General features: G+C 59.6%; 1 protein-coding gene across 2 annotated transcripts; it reads left to right on the forward strand.

The window, feature by feature from the left end:
* Nucleotides 1–511: 511 nt before the first annotated feature.
* PATL2 (PAT1 homolog 2) lies at nt 512–15233 on the forward strand. Of its 2 annotated transcripts, XM_067556017.1 has the most exons (19): nt 512–641; nt 2783–2885; nt 3236–3651; nt 4098–4166; nt 4356–4421; nt 5442–5609; nt 5883–5969; nt 7179–7333; nt 7951–8031; nt 8833–8974; nt 9771–9891; nt 9976–10073; nt 10501–10545; nt 11333–11481; nt 11969–12128; nt 12892–13032; nt 13270–13367; nt 13518–13667; nt 14508–15233. In XM_067556017.1, the coding sequence occupies exons 1-19, from the start codon at nt 618–620 to the stop codon at nt 14545–14547; spliced, it is 2313 nt and encodes a 770-aa protein (XP_067412118.1). In that variant the 5' UTR covers nt 512–617; the 3' UTR covers nt 14548–15233. The 2 variants fall into 2 exon arrangements, with proteins under 2 accessions (XP_067412118.1, XP_067412119.1); XM_067556018.1 differs by lacking the exon at nt 14508–15233 and having other exon boundaries at nt 13518–13671.
* The last annotated feature ends 1932 nt before the right edge of the window (nt 15234–17165 follow it).

Raw genomic sequence — 17165 nt, forward strand, 5'->3', positions numbered from 1 at the left:
GGCTGGGGCAGGCAGCGCACGCCTCCTCCACACCGCCAGCCGGGGAAACCTGGACTGCACCACTGCACAGAGCGGGGGGGATAGGGAACCCCGGGACTGCACCACTGCACAGAGCGGGGGGGATAGGGAACCCCGGGACTGCACCACTGCACAGAGCGGGAGGGATAGGGAACCTCGGGACTGCACCACTACACAGAGCGGGAGGGATAGGGAACCTCGGGACTGCACCACTACACAGAGCGGGAGGGATAGGGAACCTCGGGACTGCACCACTGCACAGATCCGGGGGAGGGGAGAAACTGTAACCAGCTGTGGGGATGGGGAGCCCCTGGACTGTAACAGCCGAGAATGGGGAAGCTACGGACTGTGCCACAGAGCCGGGGGCGTGGGACTGGCTCCCTTCTGAAGCAGACTCCAGCCGAGAGGGCTGCAGCCCAGGTGCGCAGCTGCACTCTCCTACTTACTTGACTGGACGCAGCCATGTTGTACGGCAGACTAATGCGCTCCGCGCATGCGCACAGCGCAGCCTCGCTCCCTGTGCCTCTGCCCTTTAAAAGTCGGCAGGCGGACGCAGTCTGGCCCCATAGAGGGAAATCACAGTGAGTCGAGACGGCGCGATGGCGGAGAGTAGTGAACGGGCTGTAAGTGTTCTCCACGGCCACCCCGGCTCTTCCCCCATCCCTGGAGCTCGGAATATCTCGCTTAGGCCTCGTGTGGGGCAGGGGAGGGCTCCCTCTGTGTAGTGCCAGGACATCACCTCCTGGGTACCTGCCCCGGCCTCACTTGGCACCCCCTTCCCTGCCCGGCAGTCACCCCTTGGCCTGCTCCAGCGGCTCTGCCCTTTGACTCTGCCCCTCTAGCCCTGGTGCCTGTCTGTGCAGGAAAGGGATGATAACCTGCCCCCAGGCTCTGAGCAGCTGTTAGTCCCAGCAAGTGGCCCAGGTGGGAGAGCAGGGCAGCTTGTGAACGGGTCACTCTCACCTCTGTGGGGCAGCGCTGCTCCCCTTGGGCCCCACGAGGGTCACCTGATGCAGTGCTGAGCTGGGAGCCCAGGCAGGCCCAGCCACTGGACGGGGATGGGGCTGGTACTTGGGCCTGTGGCTGTGTAGCGTCAGATGACAGGTGGGATGTGGTCACTCAATGGCTCCAGCCTTGGTCAGGCCATTATCTTGTTCCCCTTCTCGGATATTTGTCCTGATGTCTAGTCTGGAGTTTGCTTTCCCTAGCTTGCATCCTAATCCTTGGTTTTGCCCCTCCCAGATTAACGCCACTTGTCCCAGTTTAGAGTCTAATGGTATGAAGCAAAAAGGCCTCTCCCCGTCAGTGAGCCATGACCATCTCCGCTCCTCTTCATGTCCTACAGATTCAGCTACTGCTTCTGTGAGGCCGATTCTCAAACCCACCTCTCCTCCTTCATCCAAGCTCACCTCTCCAGCTGCCTCTTGGACACTCCTCTGGGATGTCTCTCCGCCACCTCACCCTCTCCAGGATGGAGCATCTTACTGTTTCCCCATCAGGCAACTTCACACTTCTCCCCATCCCCCAGAGCTGTGATCTGGGTAGCCTCTTGGCTCTTCTTCCCCATACCCAACCTCTCGCTAGATCCTGTCTCTTGTCTAACATCCCCCTTTCCCTGCTGTCCTTGCAGCCACACCCCTTGTCCGTGTATTGGTCGTTTCTTGCCCTTATCACTGTAACATCTTCTCTGGCCTTTCCTCTTCTGTTCCCTGTGGTCTATCAAAAATGCTGCTGCAGAAGACCCCTTTGTGTTCTGCTGCTGTTTGAACTACATCATTCTCTCTGCTGGCTCACTGTATCTGATTTACATACCTCCTCCTCCGTGCCCTATATGGGTGAGGCTGCATCTGACCCCCTTGATGTGTTCATCTCCTCCCCTCGACCAATGCAGGTTCTGCAGAATCTCAACTTCCATTTTAAGAAAAACTTCTTTGGTTGCCAAGGAAACCTAAATGGGACTCCAGTGAAAGCAATGCAGGATTGTCTCCCTGGGTCCATAGATGGTGTTAGCTCTGAGGAGCGCGTACTCCCCCCATTAAACCATTAAACATCATTAAACCTACCAGTGATAATTCGAGTTAGATTTGCACATAGAGCAGGTGCATTATTGTGATCCTAATTCATGCAAGCACAGCAATTGTGTGTACAAATTAGGGAACTGCATGTGCCAATGGCCAGTTCAACAAAGGACAGCCTTGTTTCTAAAAGCTCTGGCATTGCTTTTCTACTTGGTGACATGCTGCATGCAATAGGAGCTTTACCAGCCGAGACTCGGGTCCTCCAACTTGTGCCACGTGGGTGCATCCTGTGCCCACACAGAACTCTGTTGAAGTCCACATGGATTCTCTGAGACTCCAACACAGGTTGCAAGGTCTACTACAAGGTTAATTTCTACTGAAGTAGGCTAAACTTCCCATTGACTTCAGCAGAACAACTGAGAGATTGGACTAGGTTGCCATCACCCTTCCAGCTAGTGCTTTGAGGGTACCAGGCAGTTTGGGGTTAGCAATAAGGGCTGTACCAATCAGAGATCTTTAAATACCTGCTGTTAGCCAGCAGATCATGCCTCTTGTGGGGCGTGGTTAGGAGGGAGCTCTTTGTCAATTTTGTGGCATTCGTTCAGCAACTCCTCTTTGGCTGGTGGTCATCGGGGTGCTCACCCCCCTCTCTGGCTTGGGGCAGGTCAGGACACCCGTCTTCCCTTGCTAGCTGGCTCCCAGAAGGGGCAGGGAGACCCTACTCCCCATCTCACTCTGTCTCCTAGATCCTGGAAGAATACCTTCTGGTAGAAGATGCTCCTTTGCTGGAGGAAATGGCGGAGGAAGATGAGGAGATTGACCTGTACAACGAAATGACCTTTGGGTTAGGTAGGGCTTGGAGGCAGCTGGAGGGGAGGAGCCCGGGGCGTGAGTCTGAGCAGACTTTGGAAAAAGAGAGCAGTGGGGTACAGGAAGGTCCGGGCAGCTGGGGTGTGAGCTGGGCTTGTTGGGAGGTGTTGGCAGCTGGGGTGGGGTTTGGTGGTGTCACTTGTTGGTGAGATCACATACGGGGGGAGCTGCTATCTGGAGCAGGAGGCTGATTTCGAAGCATCCAGCTCGCCCTCTTGGTCAGAGCAGCACCTACTTGGAGACTTGTGGCCATCAGACAGTCCCAAGGGTGCTGTGCCATCCCCCCGCTCCCTGCCCCTGATGAGAACCCTCCTTTCTTTCTTCTGAAGATCGAGACTCCATGGAGGAGGAAGTGGCAAAACCCCTGGCTCCTCCAGATAAAGGCCCCGAGCACAGTCTTGTGGGCAAAGCTGAGGAGGTGGCAGTGGTGGAGGAAGAGGAGGAGTGCAAGGCCACAGAGCAGCCTGCCCTGGGGGCAGAAGAGGAGCAGTCCATGCTCGAGGAGGTGGAAGAGGCAGGGGAAGAAGGTGAGGCAGAGCCTGGGGCTCAGCACGATGACTATGCTGACATGGAGGAGGATGAGGAGGAGGTAGGGGCAGATGACCATGAGGAAGAGAACGAGGAAGAAGAGGAGGAGGAGGAGGAAGAGGAAGAAGAAGAGGAGCAGCATGATGACAGCGAGGAGCAGAATGATTTGGGAGACCCAGCAGTGATGAGAGCTGTGCACAGCAAGCCCACGCTGGAGGTGAGACAGGCCGGGGGCTCCAGACGGACATGCGGGTTTAGTCCTTTCTCCATGGGTGTTTGGAGGGCGGCACTGTCTCCTCCCAGCTCTCTGGGCAGGGGGTCCCTCCCTCCCATGCACAGGATTCTCCCCATTCACTTGTCCCAACTGGGAGACGGCAGGGTGCATTGCCCCTTCCCCTCGCTGACCCCAGTCTCAGCCGGTCTGTGACTGAGGACAAATCCCCCCCCATGCTGGCAGTGTGCCCCCCCACTCTTCCTGACCGATGCCAGGAACTGGGCTTAGCCCTTCCCCATCCACCACACCTGCCATTAGTACCAGCAGCAAGTCCCTTTCCCTCTCCCCCGGGTCCAGAGGGAGGGAAGGGAAGCTGAATCCCCCCTACCCCCAGGGACTGAGCACAGCTCTCATGGTCCCCTTGTAAGCCACCCCACTTTGCCCTGCAGAGCCTGGACTCAGCAGTTCTCGACAGCAGGATCGGCTCCACCTGGGGAGAGTTCGAAGGTGATGACTTGGTAAGAGTGTCTCCTGCTGGAAGAGGCCAGGCCTGCGGTAACTGTAGGTTCACCCACAGTGCTTCTAAGCTGTTCTCTGCAGTGCCTCCCGCTGGCAGATGCTGGGACGAGAGTTGTTCTTTCCTTCTCGCCCCCTCCGCCTGCGCTCGGGGAGTCCCTCCTTCGGCCCTAACTCCCAGTCTCTTTCAGGTGGCTGCTGATTCAGGGGCATGGACCTCGTCTCCAAGAAGCATCCTGTCGCGCTGCATGCTGGAGGTGAGCACCACCCTTTGCCTTCTCCCCTGTACCCAGAAGAGGGCCCTGGGCTCCCTGGGCCTGGAACCATCCAATGCTCTGGAGCCATCAGGCTGCCTAGGCAGAAGGTGCCCAGCACCCCCACACCTGAATATCTGGGGGTCCAGAACCCAAACCCAAGGGATTGCTGCGTTTGGGGGGCTGGTACTTGGGGCTGATGGGTATGGGGGAGTGTCCCAAGGGTGGGTGTTGGCATGCCCACGGGCAGAGGGCTTTTTCAGGATGAAGGTGCTACAAGAACAGGTGAGGGCTCCGGGCCTGGTGGTGGAGGGAGAATGGGCTTTGATGGCCCCGGGGGAGTTTGGAGGCATGGAAGAGTCTCCTCAGCCCACCTCCCTGAGGCAGGGTTGGCGTAAAGGCTTGTGGCGAAGGGGCCCACCCTGCAGAGCTCCCTGCCCGGCTGGTGCTGAGCTGATGCTGTGGTGGAATCCGGGAGCTCTGTGGGGCGGACGTAGCCCCAGCTGTAGTGCTCCTCGTGCGCTCAGGAAAGCCGGTCTGCCCTGGTTACATTCTGGGCAGCGTATCCGCTCCAGCATCCCTCCAGCACAGTGGTTCGCAGTCCGATCAGCACACAGCTGTGGCCCATGTGACATCTGCAGGGCCATGCCGATGCTATAGGCCAGCCCTTGGCCATCGTCCCTCCAGACCCCAGGGCCGGCTGGTTTTGTGGCGCACACAAGCAGGTATCTGCAGCTGCCTTTCCAAATCAGGGATTGTCCAGCCACCTGCTTAGCCCGGGCTGCTATGGGCCTGGCCTAGGGGTGACCCTGGGAGCGTCAGCACTGTCTCGCTGCTGATCCCCTTCATCAGCGCTCCCAAACTGTGTGGGACTCAACGGCCCGTCTGACCTGCGTTGGGTGCAGGCAGTGCCGGCTGAAACCAGCCCTTTGGGGAATGCTGGGCTTGGCAGAGCCTCTCCCTCCAGCAGTGGCCCGGTGCACGCAGGGCGCAGCGGAATGGCTCTCTCTGTCTCCCCTGTAGGACAAAGCCATTCTCCGGGTACTGGACAGGGGCTCCCCTGCGTCGCATATGAACCTGGACTACCTTGTCTCCCCAGTGCAGAGGGGATACCTGGGCGCCCCTGGACTCAAGCGCCCAGACTTCAGAATGATGTCCCCGAAATCCTTCCCTCAGCGCTTTATGCGGCAGGTAAAGTGACTTCCCACCATCCGCCCTTCACTCCCCTGTTTCCCGCGTCCCCACTGCTCCTCCGACGGCCTCCTCCACCCCAGGTTGCTGCCTCATGCCGCCTCGCTCTGCCCACACGGAGGCAGCCTGTGGTCTGGGGCTCCCCTCCCAACAGCGCTGCTCTGACCGCGTCTGTCCCCGTGCATGCTATTTACACCCCTTAATGCTGCAGTGCGTGCAACAGGGCGAGCTGCAGCTCCGCTTCCAGTAACGTTCCTGTCTCCTGCCCTGCAGCAGTCTCCCGTGATGCCCCGCTCCATGGGCTCCGCTCGTCCGTTCACGCCGCCCCGCAGAGCCTCACCTCTCTTCACCCCCAATCAGGTAACACCCCAGGCTGCTTCCTTCCCTTCCCAGCCCAGGGCCTCTCTGGAACGGCCAAGGCAGCTTCTGGCTGCACCTGTACACGCAGCACAGGAGCTGCTGGAGCCAATCAGCCCATGTCCCACGGCAGCAGCACCGGAGAGTTTGGGGAAGGAGCCAAGGCCTATGGGGTCTGGCTGCTAGCACAGCTCTATGTGGGGGAAAGGGGGCAATTTCTTCTGAGCAAGCCCATGCCCTAGAAATCTTTCTGCCCTGAAATGGCAGGTTCAGCCCTTGTAACTTCATCCTGGTCAGCGTCACTGTGGGTGCTGCTGTTTGGAAAACATCTGGTCTTTCTTAATAACTTTCTAAGCTGTTCCCCTCCAGCAGGGAGTTCCACAGGTTGTTACATAAAGGATCGCTTCCTTCATCTGTTTCTGATGCTCTGCCTTTTAATCCCCAGTGCCCTTTTCTGTTGTCTCCGGGGAAAAGGAAATAGAGCCCCCTGCATAGCCGTTATCTTACAGACCTCCTCTCTTCTTCCCAAATGCCGAAGCCATCCTCTTGGTATCGCTGCCTCGGAGATCCTGCTCCCGCCCCTGCCATGTCATTGCTCTTGAGGGTGTTACTCTGGAGCCATGCCCCTCTGCCCCATGCCTCACTCGCTCCCGCGGCCCCTGTTGGCTGAGTTGGCAGCGCCAGGCACTGTACGTAGAGCGAGGCGCTAGAGAGTGGCCTGGCGTCTCATGTGGAGAGGTTGCCCAGGGCCGCCCCTTCGGTTCCAGGCATTGTGTTTCAGAAAAGCCACACTGGGGCAAGGTAGGGCAGCTGAGTGCAGGGGTGCACACAGGCTTGGGAAGCGAGCGCCCTGGGTACGTTCAGCCTGCAGAGGTGAAGGGCCCTTCGGACACCGGTGGGGAAGGTGGAGAACAGCAGGGACAGGCTGATCCCGCAGCAGGACACGGGGCGGGGAAGACCGTGTCTGTAGGAGCTATTCAGGGCCTGGACCTGGGCCCCATGGTGGGCACAGTCCGCTGTGGAATACAGGTGGATGTGGATCAGAGTGGATCCCTGGAGCCCACTAGGTCACCTGACTCCTTCCCCGGTCACTGGGGCAGCAGAGACGATCCCTGTTGGCTTGGCAGCATGATACTGACCCCTGCTGTGATCTCTTGGTTGGGGAGGAGGGAGCTCCGGTCCCGGAACCCTAACCCTTCTCTCCTCTTTCAGAGCTCGGGGTACGTGTCTCCGACCCCCTTTAGGCCCATGTCACGCAACATCAGCACCCCGACACAGCCCCTGGCCATGCGCTTTGGCCCCACTTCTCCCTCCCTGGAGCCCCCTCTCTTCTTCAGTCCGTCAGCCGGCTGCCAGCTGAAGTTCAGGTACTGTGGAAGTGGGCCCAGCGTCCAGGGCTCCAGCGTGTCTGATCGCCCCACTTATTTGGGGGCAGGGAGGCCGCTTTCCCATCTAGACCCACAAACCAGGCTCAGGCCCCACTCTGGTGAGGCTGGATTATATAGTTAGCGCATGCTCTGAGCTGGGGGTAGGGGGGGCACTGTGTCCTGTGAACACCAAAAAGATTTTTGAGGCTCCCTGTTGCAGCCCCCCACCTGCCGTATGGCTAAGGATCATGGGGGTGAGACTAGAACTGGGGGTGCTGCTCCCTAATCAGCCAGAGCAGGCATGGCTGGGACATTCCCCTGGAGCCCAGTATCCTGGGCCCGGATCCTCTGGGAGTTGGGCCATGGTGGTCCCCATGGCGAGGAGGAGATGGGGTGCCAGGCATAGCACTGGGCTAGCTGTGCCCAGGCCTGCAGGGTCCCTTGCCGCTCACCTGTGGAGCCCCCTGCTTTGGAAGGCACTGGCCAGCCCTGAATCGAGCCTGGTGTCAGAGGCCACCCCTCCGCCCCCGCCATGTCCCCAGCCATCTTCATTACTGTATCCGCCACCAGCCCTTCCTGCTGCTGGCCTCACCCCCCCGCCCCACCTTTCGTTGCAGTGTGCCCAGCCACATGACGCAGCTGCACCCTCAGCATCAGCGGATCCTGAACCAGCGGCAGCAGCGAGGGCAGGCGCAGAGGTGAGCAGGGGGAGGAGGGAAACAGATGGTGGGAGCTCCGTTAAGGTGTAGGTGGGTGCACAGCCTGTGTGTGGTGAGATGGGCACAGACCGGCGCCTGGGGCCCCGGTGCTCCTCGTGGCGTAGGTGCGGCTTGGTGCCGTGGGATCCCAGACATTTCACGCCAGCCTAGTCCGTGCTCTCTACGCTGGAGTGCCTTTCCAGAGCTTCCCCCGGGACCCTCTCTGAGCTGGGCCCTGCAGGGCCGCTGAGCCCCTGGGAGATGGCACCAGGCTGTGAGAGCCATGCATCCCCATGTGCGCGTATGTGCAGGGGTCACAGACCCCCAGGCTGGCTCGCTGTGATCTTTTTCCCAGGCTCTGTGCCCCTGCTGCCTCTGAAGGGGGCGCCTTGCCCTTACTGTGGTGCCAGTTGTAAGGCTGGCCCCAGTCGTACCTGAGAGCTGTGCTTCGTCCTGACGGTGCCTGCTCTGGATCCCCTGCCTTCCAGGGCCTTCGCCGCCCAGACTTAGCTGCTGGGGACCTACTCTGGTGCCATGGCAGCCCCCCAGGGTAGTTCTCACCCCACACCCTAGCCCTCCCCTCCCTGGGGCCCTTGTGCTCCCCACGTATTGGTTCCTCTCTTGCTAGGCCTTCCCAGGGCCTGCCCCGGGGGGTGCCACCACCCACGTCTCCAAGTCCAAGCCAGGTGTGGGCCTATTCATTGATGGGGGGGTTGACAAAGGGAGCTGCAGGTGGGTGCAGACACTGCCCCAGTCTGCGTCCCTAGGGAGTAACGCTGGGGGGTGGCTCCTCCCCTGCAGCGTCTCCCCCCAGAAGCCATGGTCCCCGAAGGCGGATCCCTATGCGGGGCTCATGACGCGCAAGGAGAAGGACTGGGTGATCAAGGTGCAGATGATGCAGCTGCAGAGCGAGAATCCTCACCTGGACGACCACTATTACCAGGTGAGCAGGGGACAGGGCCCACCCGACAGCCCCTCTCCCTAGCGGGCAGAGACCTGCTCGGCTGGGTGAGTTTGGGCTTTCACCCCACAGCCCCAGCTGGGCAGGCTCCCGCTATCCTCAGGCTGCTTCCCAGCCTGCCCAGTTCTGCCCTGCAGGATCCGTTGCTCCGCAGCGATGCCTTGGGGTGGAGGGGACTTGTGCCCCGTCTCAACGCAGGCTGTCCCCAGAGCGTGGAGCCTGCTGACAAGGGTGTAGAGGGGCAGCCAGGACTGAGAGTGGAGTCAGGAGGGTTAGACTGGCCAGACTGGCCCCTCCCGGGGCAGATCTGCCTTGGGGCAGATGGGCCAATTATACTGCCCCTCCCCCCAGCAGAAGCCCTGGGGCTGATGTGGGACTGGGTGGAGCCCTTCCCCCTCTTTGGGGAAGTGGGGAGGGCTCTCCTCAGTCCCACATGTGACCACAAACCTAGGGCCACGGCAAGGGCGCCGGAACCTTTGTAGAAGGGGGGAGGAGAGAGCCAAGGACAGAGTGCCCCTCCCTCTCCATGGCTGGCTGCTCTGGCAATGGGCTGGCTGACCTCTCTTCTGGTGCCACAGCAGCCCCTGGCGGGCGAAGGGTGTAATTGCAGCACCTCCCAGCAGAATCTGTTATTCTGCAGGGGGGGAAAACTGCGGGGGACATAAATGCTGTGCTTATGTTTGTTTTATTAAAAAGTTAGCGCACTCAGCCCCATAGCAGGACCATGCCCGGCCTGCTGCCTCCTCTCCCAGCTGCTTTGCCGTCCTGTCCTTTACAGGCTTATTACCACAGGCTGGAGCGGAAGCAGGCGGAGGAGGAGCTGCTGGGGGGACGCAACAAGCAGGAGCCCCCCAAGCTGGTCACACCGTACATCCAGAAGGTGGAGAGCTACGACTCTGGTAAGGGCGGGGGGAGGGGTGCAGCCAGAGGTGGGAGGGGGCAGGGCCCTGGGTGGGTTCTCAGCACGTCTGCCTCTCTTCCAGTGGTGCGGATTGCAGGCTCGCTGGGCCAGGTTGCCGTGTCCACGTGTTACAGCCCCCGCAGGGCCATCGACGCCGTGCACCACGCCCTGCTGGAGCAGGTACGTCCGGGGCTGCTGCATTCCCCTGAGCCTGCCCTGGCCATCTGTGCAGCAGCTTTATTGGGCCCCTTAAAGCTTCAAGGAGGGGACTGGGGACCCTCCAACCCGCTTCCACAGCCGCTCTGGCTAGTGAGGCTCCAGGGCCCGTGGCTCTGGCTCTGTCACTGGGGGCTGGGCAAGCAGCTGGGCCAGGTGGAGGCTGTTGCCCCCAGCATGACCCAGAGGGGGTGGGGGTCAGATCCTGGGCTTCACGCAGCTTGACGGGGCCCTTTGAAGTGCTCCCCCTGTGGGTTGCTCCGTGTCCTGCTGCCATCTCATCTGCTGGAGCCTGTGAGTGGCTCGGGCACCGTGCCGCACTAGAGACAGCTGTGTCCTGCGTGGGCTGTAACGGGTTGTCTTCCCTTCTCCTCCCCCACCGGGTCCGAAGGCTGCGGGGAACCAACGGCTGCGGGCGCTGCACAGGATCGAGAAGGTGAGAGGGCGCCTCAGGCACTGCTACGGCTCCATAGCAAGATGTTTTCCCTCCCGCTGACGTGCTGGGGGGACAGGGCTGGGGGACCCTCCTACATCCCCAAACCCTGCATGGCCGGGAGCCTGGCGAGTGTGGCCTGGGCACGGAGATGTTTGTGTTCAGAGAGGGTTGGTGTCCAGTGGGGCGGGGGGGTTGAGATGCGAATCCAACAGCCGTTCAGTGCAGAGCCCGGGGATGTTCTGTGGGAGATCCCAGCTCGCTGGTGGCTTTGGTGCAGAGAGTCCTGCTCTGCCGCATCTGCCTGCGTTCTGGAGCCTAGGGCATGGGTCTGTTTTGAAGAAGGCCAGGTAGCTCATGTGTTAGATGCTGTGGATCTCTGGCCTCTCCCTGAGTCCCCTGCTGCGTTCACAGTGGATGCGTTTACAAAGCCCATCGGAAGCTGTGTATTGGAACTAGTCCGGGAGACCCGAGTGGGCGAGTGAGCAGCCTTAGCTGATGGAGGTCCTGGAGCCCTGCAGTGAGGGTGGGGTGAGACTTACCTGAGGGTCCCTCCGCAGCCCCGATGGACAGTCATTGTTGTACTGCTCGGAGCGGTGGTTGGGATCTCGGGATGCCGCAGCGGCTCATGTCTCTCTCAGCCGGGAGGCTCGCTCCTTGTCACAGACTGAGTGCTGGGGGAGGAATATAGAGTGCAGGGCTACCATCTGTCCAGAGAGGAAGAGGGGGTTGGGCTCATCTGGGGTCCCGTTATTCTTCCCCCACCGGCTAGTTTGTCCTGCTTCCCCAGATGTTCCTGCAGCTGCTGGAAGTGGAGGAGACTCAGCGGAAGATGAGCCTGCTGCCCGAGGAGCAGCACCCTCGTTTCCGGGAAAAGAAGAGCCATGAAGTGGGGCGCATCTACCAGGCCCTGAAGATCAGGGCATGCGACAGTGAGGAGTGAGTTTGCTGGTGCGCATTGGTGCACCGTCCCTGCAGGCCGCTGGACCCTGGGGAAGGAGAGCCTGGGGGCAATCTGGGGAGGTGGGCAGGTACCAGCCCTGGGTGAAGCCCCCCACGGAGATGCTGTTAGAACGGCAGATCTCTGGGGCGAGGTGGGAACGCCCTGGGGCTTGGGGATCAAAAACATTCCTGTCTGCCAGCTCAGCCATCCCCACCTGTCTCTGCCACAGCAAATGCTTTGGGGCAAAGCCAGCTTCCCACCTGATGGAAGCCAGTTCCTCTGCTGGATGTAGGGACCCCGCCCTGCCTTCTCCTGTCTCCTCCTTCCTCCCCACGTCCAAGCTAGGCGGGATCCTGTTCAGACTCCCCTGCTGGAGGCCCAGGCCCTTGCCTGGCTCCCATTCCCCACTTCCCGCTGCCAGCGGAGCAAGGGTGGCTGGGCGCTGGGTCCCACCAGGTCTGGCAGCTCAGGGCTCTCCCACAGGGAGGCAGAAGATGAGTTCCTGCAGGTGCTGTGTGTGCGGAAGGGGAAGAAACTGATGGCGCGGCTGCTGCCGCACCTGACGCGGGAGCAGGCGGAGGAGATCCTGGTCACCGTCACCCGCCACCTGCCTTTCCTCATGAAGAAGGATGTGCTGGATGAGGTGATGGCCCACTGGGGGACGGGGAGAAGCTGGTCTCAGGGTGGGACTCCATCTCCTCCTCCCCCACACCACTCCCTGGGGCAAGCAGGGATTTGCCCTCTGTGTTCAACCCATGCTGGGCCCTAAATCCTAGAGGGACCATTCTGCAGGCATGAGACACTGATGAACTGGAGGGAGCTTAGGGGAAGGCCCCCACTGTTTGTGGGAGATTTGGGGGGGAAGATGAGAGAGCTGGTGTGAGGATCTGCCAGAACCAGGATCCTGGTGCCTGGTGGAGGTGAGGGATACACGGGGTGTGACTAGGGCAATGGGGTGAGGCTGGGCACATGGGGATGTATGTAGCAGGGCTGCAGGGGAAAGTCCTGCTGGGAGCTGGCCAGGCTGCAGCCTGGTTTGCAGAGCATGGTGCTGGAGGGTCCCTCACTCGGCCGGGTTGCTTGCTGATGTCATGGGGATAGGCTGTAGGGCGCAATCCTACCCTGGCCCCAGACAGATGGGCTGGAGGGTCTGTGGTCTCTTGGCCCTGGGTCTCCTGGGATGGCTGGGCTTTGTTTACACCTGCAGCCTGCCTGAGCTTGCCTATTTCAGTGGGGAGGGGCAGCTCGCCTGGCCCCTGTGTCACTCACTAGAGCTCCCCAGCGCCCCCGCGGATGGGTTTGTTCCCCTCCTGCCAGCAGATGCCGTTGCGATACATGCCACGTGCTGTCAGGTCTGGGGGCTGGCTCTAACCCTGCTGTCTCCCCTCTCCCGTGCCGGCGGCTAGTCCCTTCCTGTCCTGTATGGCCCCCTCAGCCAGATGGTGGGCCGGATGACCTTCAGCGAGCTCATTGAGGTCCTGCAGGAGCTGACCAGGCCCCTGGCCAGCTCCACCGAGCTGCCGCTCACCATGACCTTTAAGAACCAGGTGCGTCTGGCTGGGCGGCTCCCGCGGGTGGGGTGGGAAGCGGGGGCAAGAAGGGCCTCCAGGAGGCGAAGCCAGGCGAAGCCAGCTCCATGTGGCCCTGGCCAGGCGACGTTCTGCCGTGGCTGTGTCTCGTGGCAGGTGCCGGGCCCTGTTGGGGGCAACGCACCCTCCTGGGCTGGGCCCTTCCCTAGCTGCTGCCGCGTCTAACCCGTGGCCGCTCCTTTGCTCCCCCTGCAGTTCGGGATCTCGCTCCTGTACGCCCTGCTGAGTCACGGCGAGCGGCTGCTCTCCTCCGACCTGCCGCTGGAGCCGCACAGTGGAGACTTCGAGAAGTGGTGAGGCGCAGCCGGGAGGCGTGTGGCCTGGGCGGTGCCCCGCAGGGGTGGTGGGGCTGTGTAGTGCGCAGTGCGCTGCGTCGGCTGGGGCGGGGGGCTGGAGGGGGTGGGGGGGAAGTCAGGTGCTCACTGGTGGGTTTGCCTCCCCAGGACCGACACCGTGTTCCTGGTTGCTAAGGAGCTGTCCCAGGTGCCCAAGACCGCCCTGGTGGAGCCTCTTTTCCTCCCCAGCAATCTCCTCTCCCTGTTCTGCCGCTACCTGGACAAGCAGACCATCCACCGCCTGGAGGCTAAGATGGAGTGAGTGCCGCTCTTCTGGGCAGGGCTGGGGGGTTGCTGGCTGTGCCGAGGTTGCAGTGGCTCTTGTGCTGACTGGTTCCCATGGCGCACCTGCCAGAGCCGCCTGGTGCAGTTACCAGTCACTGGCTCTGTGTAGCTCCCATCAGGAACACAAGCCTCCTTCCAAAGCCAGGAAGAGCTGAAGGGTAACGCTGCTGGGGGGGGCCCCAGGCCTGTTGGGATGGGACCCTCGGGGAGATGCCTGGCTTTGTGGCTCTCTGAGCTTCATCCCGTTCAGGCCAGGCTCACTCTACCCAGAAAGCTCCCGGTGTCACTGAGCTGGCTGGCAGATGGTGGCAGGAATGAGGAGGGTGGGGGAGCTTTGGCCTGGCCTTTTGGGGCACTGTGAGTGGACCATGGCTTGGCTGGGCTGTCTGCACCACACGGCCCTCCCTGCACCCTGGGACATACTGGCTCGTCCTACCCCAAGGCGGCTCCTTGGTCTGTTCGCTTCAAGTGGCTCTTTTGTAGTCTGTGCAAGCAGCCCCCTCACCTTCCCTGGTTGGGACTGTGTTGCACCTGCCTGCAGGGGGTGTTGTGATACACAGAGAGGCCAGGCATGTTCCTGTAACACAGTACTGAGCAAGAGGCCCTTGTCCTGTACCAGAGCGGGTCTGGACCAGGGAAGCGGGGAAATGGCTCCCTGGTGTCACTGTCACAGACAACCTGCCATCGACTAGAGATGAAGTGAGAGCAGCCCCGGGATGCTGTCTGGCTGGGCGTTAGAGCATAGGGCCCGCAGGGGCGCCTGTCCTCTCTGGTGCATTGGCCCATCCCTAACACACTGATCTTGCCCTGCAGGTGCTCCCCTCTGCCCTCGGAGACTGCCATGCTGTGCTGAGACCTCCCAGCCTCTAGGAAAGTGGATGAGACCATCCGCCTGGGCAGCACTGCCCGTCTTCTCTGAGACGCACAGGCAGGAGCGTCACATGGTGACTTTACGTTCCGGATTGGACACTCTCTCTGGCGCAAGGGGACTTTGTGTTTTTTGTCCTGGCACCGGGAGGAGCAAGACACACGGGCCGATCGTGGCCCTCTCCAGCGCCGGTGCCTGGGGACACAGCACAGGGGACACGGGTAATTTATTTGGGCCTCGCCCCGCAGAGGTGAACACTAGAGCACGGCGGACGCGGGGCAGATCTGTACAGTGGGCACTGGAGCAACTGGTGGTGGGTGTTTGAGTTTGTGTACAGCACTCGCTAAAATAAAAGCGACTAACAAGAGCCCCTGGCCTCGGTGTGACATCTCCTACCATCAAGGTACTGCTCCGGTGGCTGTCTGCATGGAAGAGTTCACCTAATGCCACTCTCCATCAGTGATGGGAAATTCACTAGGTTCTGAGTTAGACTTTGTATAGTGACACACCGCTATGGCCGCTTGGTTCAGGGAGAAGATTAATTGTCCTGTTCCAGACACGTAGGCTCAATATTTGAGTTGAAGGACAATCTTTTAGAAAAGCATCGCCCATGAGAAATTAGAGTAACTCTGATTCTGTCCAATAGGGGACACTGGAATATATATAGTTAAGCAAGTTCATTGTACTTTTATTTCAGAATCTAACCTACTCCAAAAGCGTACAGTAATGGGATCTATACTTTATCTCAGAACCACTGAACTCTGTAGTCATTTATATGTTCAGTAGGAACACTCACTCACACTCTCACTCACAGCACGTCATTAACAGAACATTATTTAAGTTAGAAACTCAGTCTCTTGAAAGTTAGGAAATGCCAGATTTTTTTACCTCTTCATTCTGCCTGGCTGGGTCCCCTCTCCCTCCCTTCCCCTCTTTTAAAAAATTATTTTGTACAAGTGTACCCAGCCTCTGTAGTGCCTGCAGTGTTTGACCCCATAGCCTTCAGCCCAGCCTGCTACAGGACTAGCTATGTTAGCTGGATGCAGCATTGTTGTAACAATGTTGGTCCCAGGATCGTAGAGGGAGAAGCTTTTGAGCTTACACAGAACTTACCTGAAGGAGAGCTCTGTGAAAGCTTGTGTGAAGCACTGGAATGGGTTACCTAGGGAGGTGGTGGAATCTCCATCCTTAGAGATCTTTAAGACCCGGCTTGATAAAGCCCTAGCTGGGATGATTTAGTTGGGGTTGGCCCTGTTTTGAGCAGGGGTTGGACTAGATGACCTCCTGAGGTTCCTTCAAACATGAATCTAGGATTCTCACCAATAGAAGTTGTCCAATAAAAACTATTACCACCTCACCCCCCTTGTGTCTCTACATTAGCTGGAGGCAGAAGCTGGTTGAGATCCCAGGCATGAAGGGGCTACTGGGTGTGGGGGGATTACTGGGGGGAGCCTGACTTGACCTGGATCTCTTTCCCTGCCCTCCAGGAGCAGAGGGAGCTCCATCCCCCACAGCTGTCCCTAGAGGTGGGATGGGTTGCTTGGGCCATGTGTGGGATGTAAGGGATGGTTGTGGGGAGCCTGCTTCCTTGGGGAGGTGGAGGAGCTTCAGCCCCTATGATGTTTCCTAGGCTAACCTGGCTCTCTCTGCCTCTTCCACCACCACACCCACCCCCACAGCCGCTCTGGCGGTTCCCAGGTTTCCCCAGTGCTGTGGGCGGGGGTGAGGATGTGAGTGAGCCCAGCCTTGACATAGCACCGTGGTGTGTTCGGCTATTCTGGCTGCTACCTCTCCTCTCCTGAAGAAAGAAAGTGAGAGAAGGGAAATGGTGCTGCTTACCAGTTTATATCACAGCAACCAGACAGCCATGGAACAGACAAGGCATCTCTCTTGCCTCAGTGCTCACCCCCTGCTGAATGTTAAAGGCCCCCTGCAAAGAATGGCAGTGGGAGAACCCCTCAAAGAACAGGTCACGAGAACCCATTCTAACAGGAAGTGTTGGGCAATCTAATGGTGTGGTGATGCTACCATCTGCTCTTAGCATGCGGAAGCTGGGTCTGTGCCAGCCAGAGGTCAGCTCCCCAGTCCACTGGCAATGCAAGCACTGTCCCCCCAGCCTACACTTAAATTTGTTTGTGAAACCAGGGATAAGCTTATTTTAAAAAGTCCAGAGATTCAAGCAATAGCACGTAAAAGTATTGGAAACAAATGGCTGCATCCCAAATAAAATAACATGCATTCTACAGCCTAGGCTTAATTAACAAGATAAGCTTGTGACCCTGTGTCTACATAGCAGGCTAGATGCCCGTGACTGACCCGTGCCACTGACACGGGCTCACGGGTACTAGGCTGCGGGGCTGTTTCATTGCTGTGCAGATTTGCATGCTTGGGCTGAAGCCCAGGATCTAGGTCCTTGCACTGAGGGAAGGTCCCAGAGCTCAGGCTCCAGTGCAAACCCAGAAGTCTACAGCACTGAAACAGCCCCGCAGCCCAAGCCGGCTGGCACAAGCCAGCCTCAGGTTTCTCTTTGCTGTGTAGACAGACCCGAAGGGCCCCTCAGTGTCAGCTGACAGAGGTCCACCATTCTGCAAACCCCTACCACG

This window comes from Emydura macquarii, unplaced genomic scaffold, assembly GCF_026122565.2.
Source record: "Emydura macquarii macquarii isolate MOO-44397 ecotype Brisbane River unplaced genomic scaffold, CSIRO-AGI_Emac_v2 contig_1644, whole genome shotgun sequence".
NCBI classification, from domain to species: Eukaryota; Metazoa; Chordata; order Testudines; family Chelidae; genus Emydura; species Emydura macquarii.

What these genes read in the sequence shown, in the direction of transcription:
- PATL2 (XM_067556017.1), top strand. Translation starts at nt 618, where the DNA reads ATGGCGGAGAGTAGTGAACGGGCT. An exon ending in AGTTCGAAGGTGATGACTTG is followed by an intron (nt 4,167 to 4,355) that starts GTAAGAGTGTCT and finishes AGTCTCTTTCAG; the next exon opens with GTGGCTGCTGATTCAGGGGC. An exon ending in GGCTGCCAGCTGAAGTTCAG is followed by an intron (nt 7,334 to 7,950) that starts GTACTGTGGAAG and finishes CTTTCGTTGCAG; the next exon opens with TGTGCCCAGCCACATGACGC.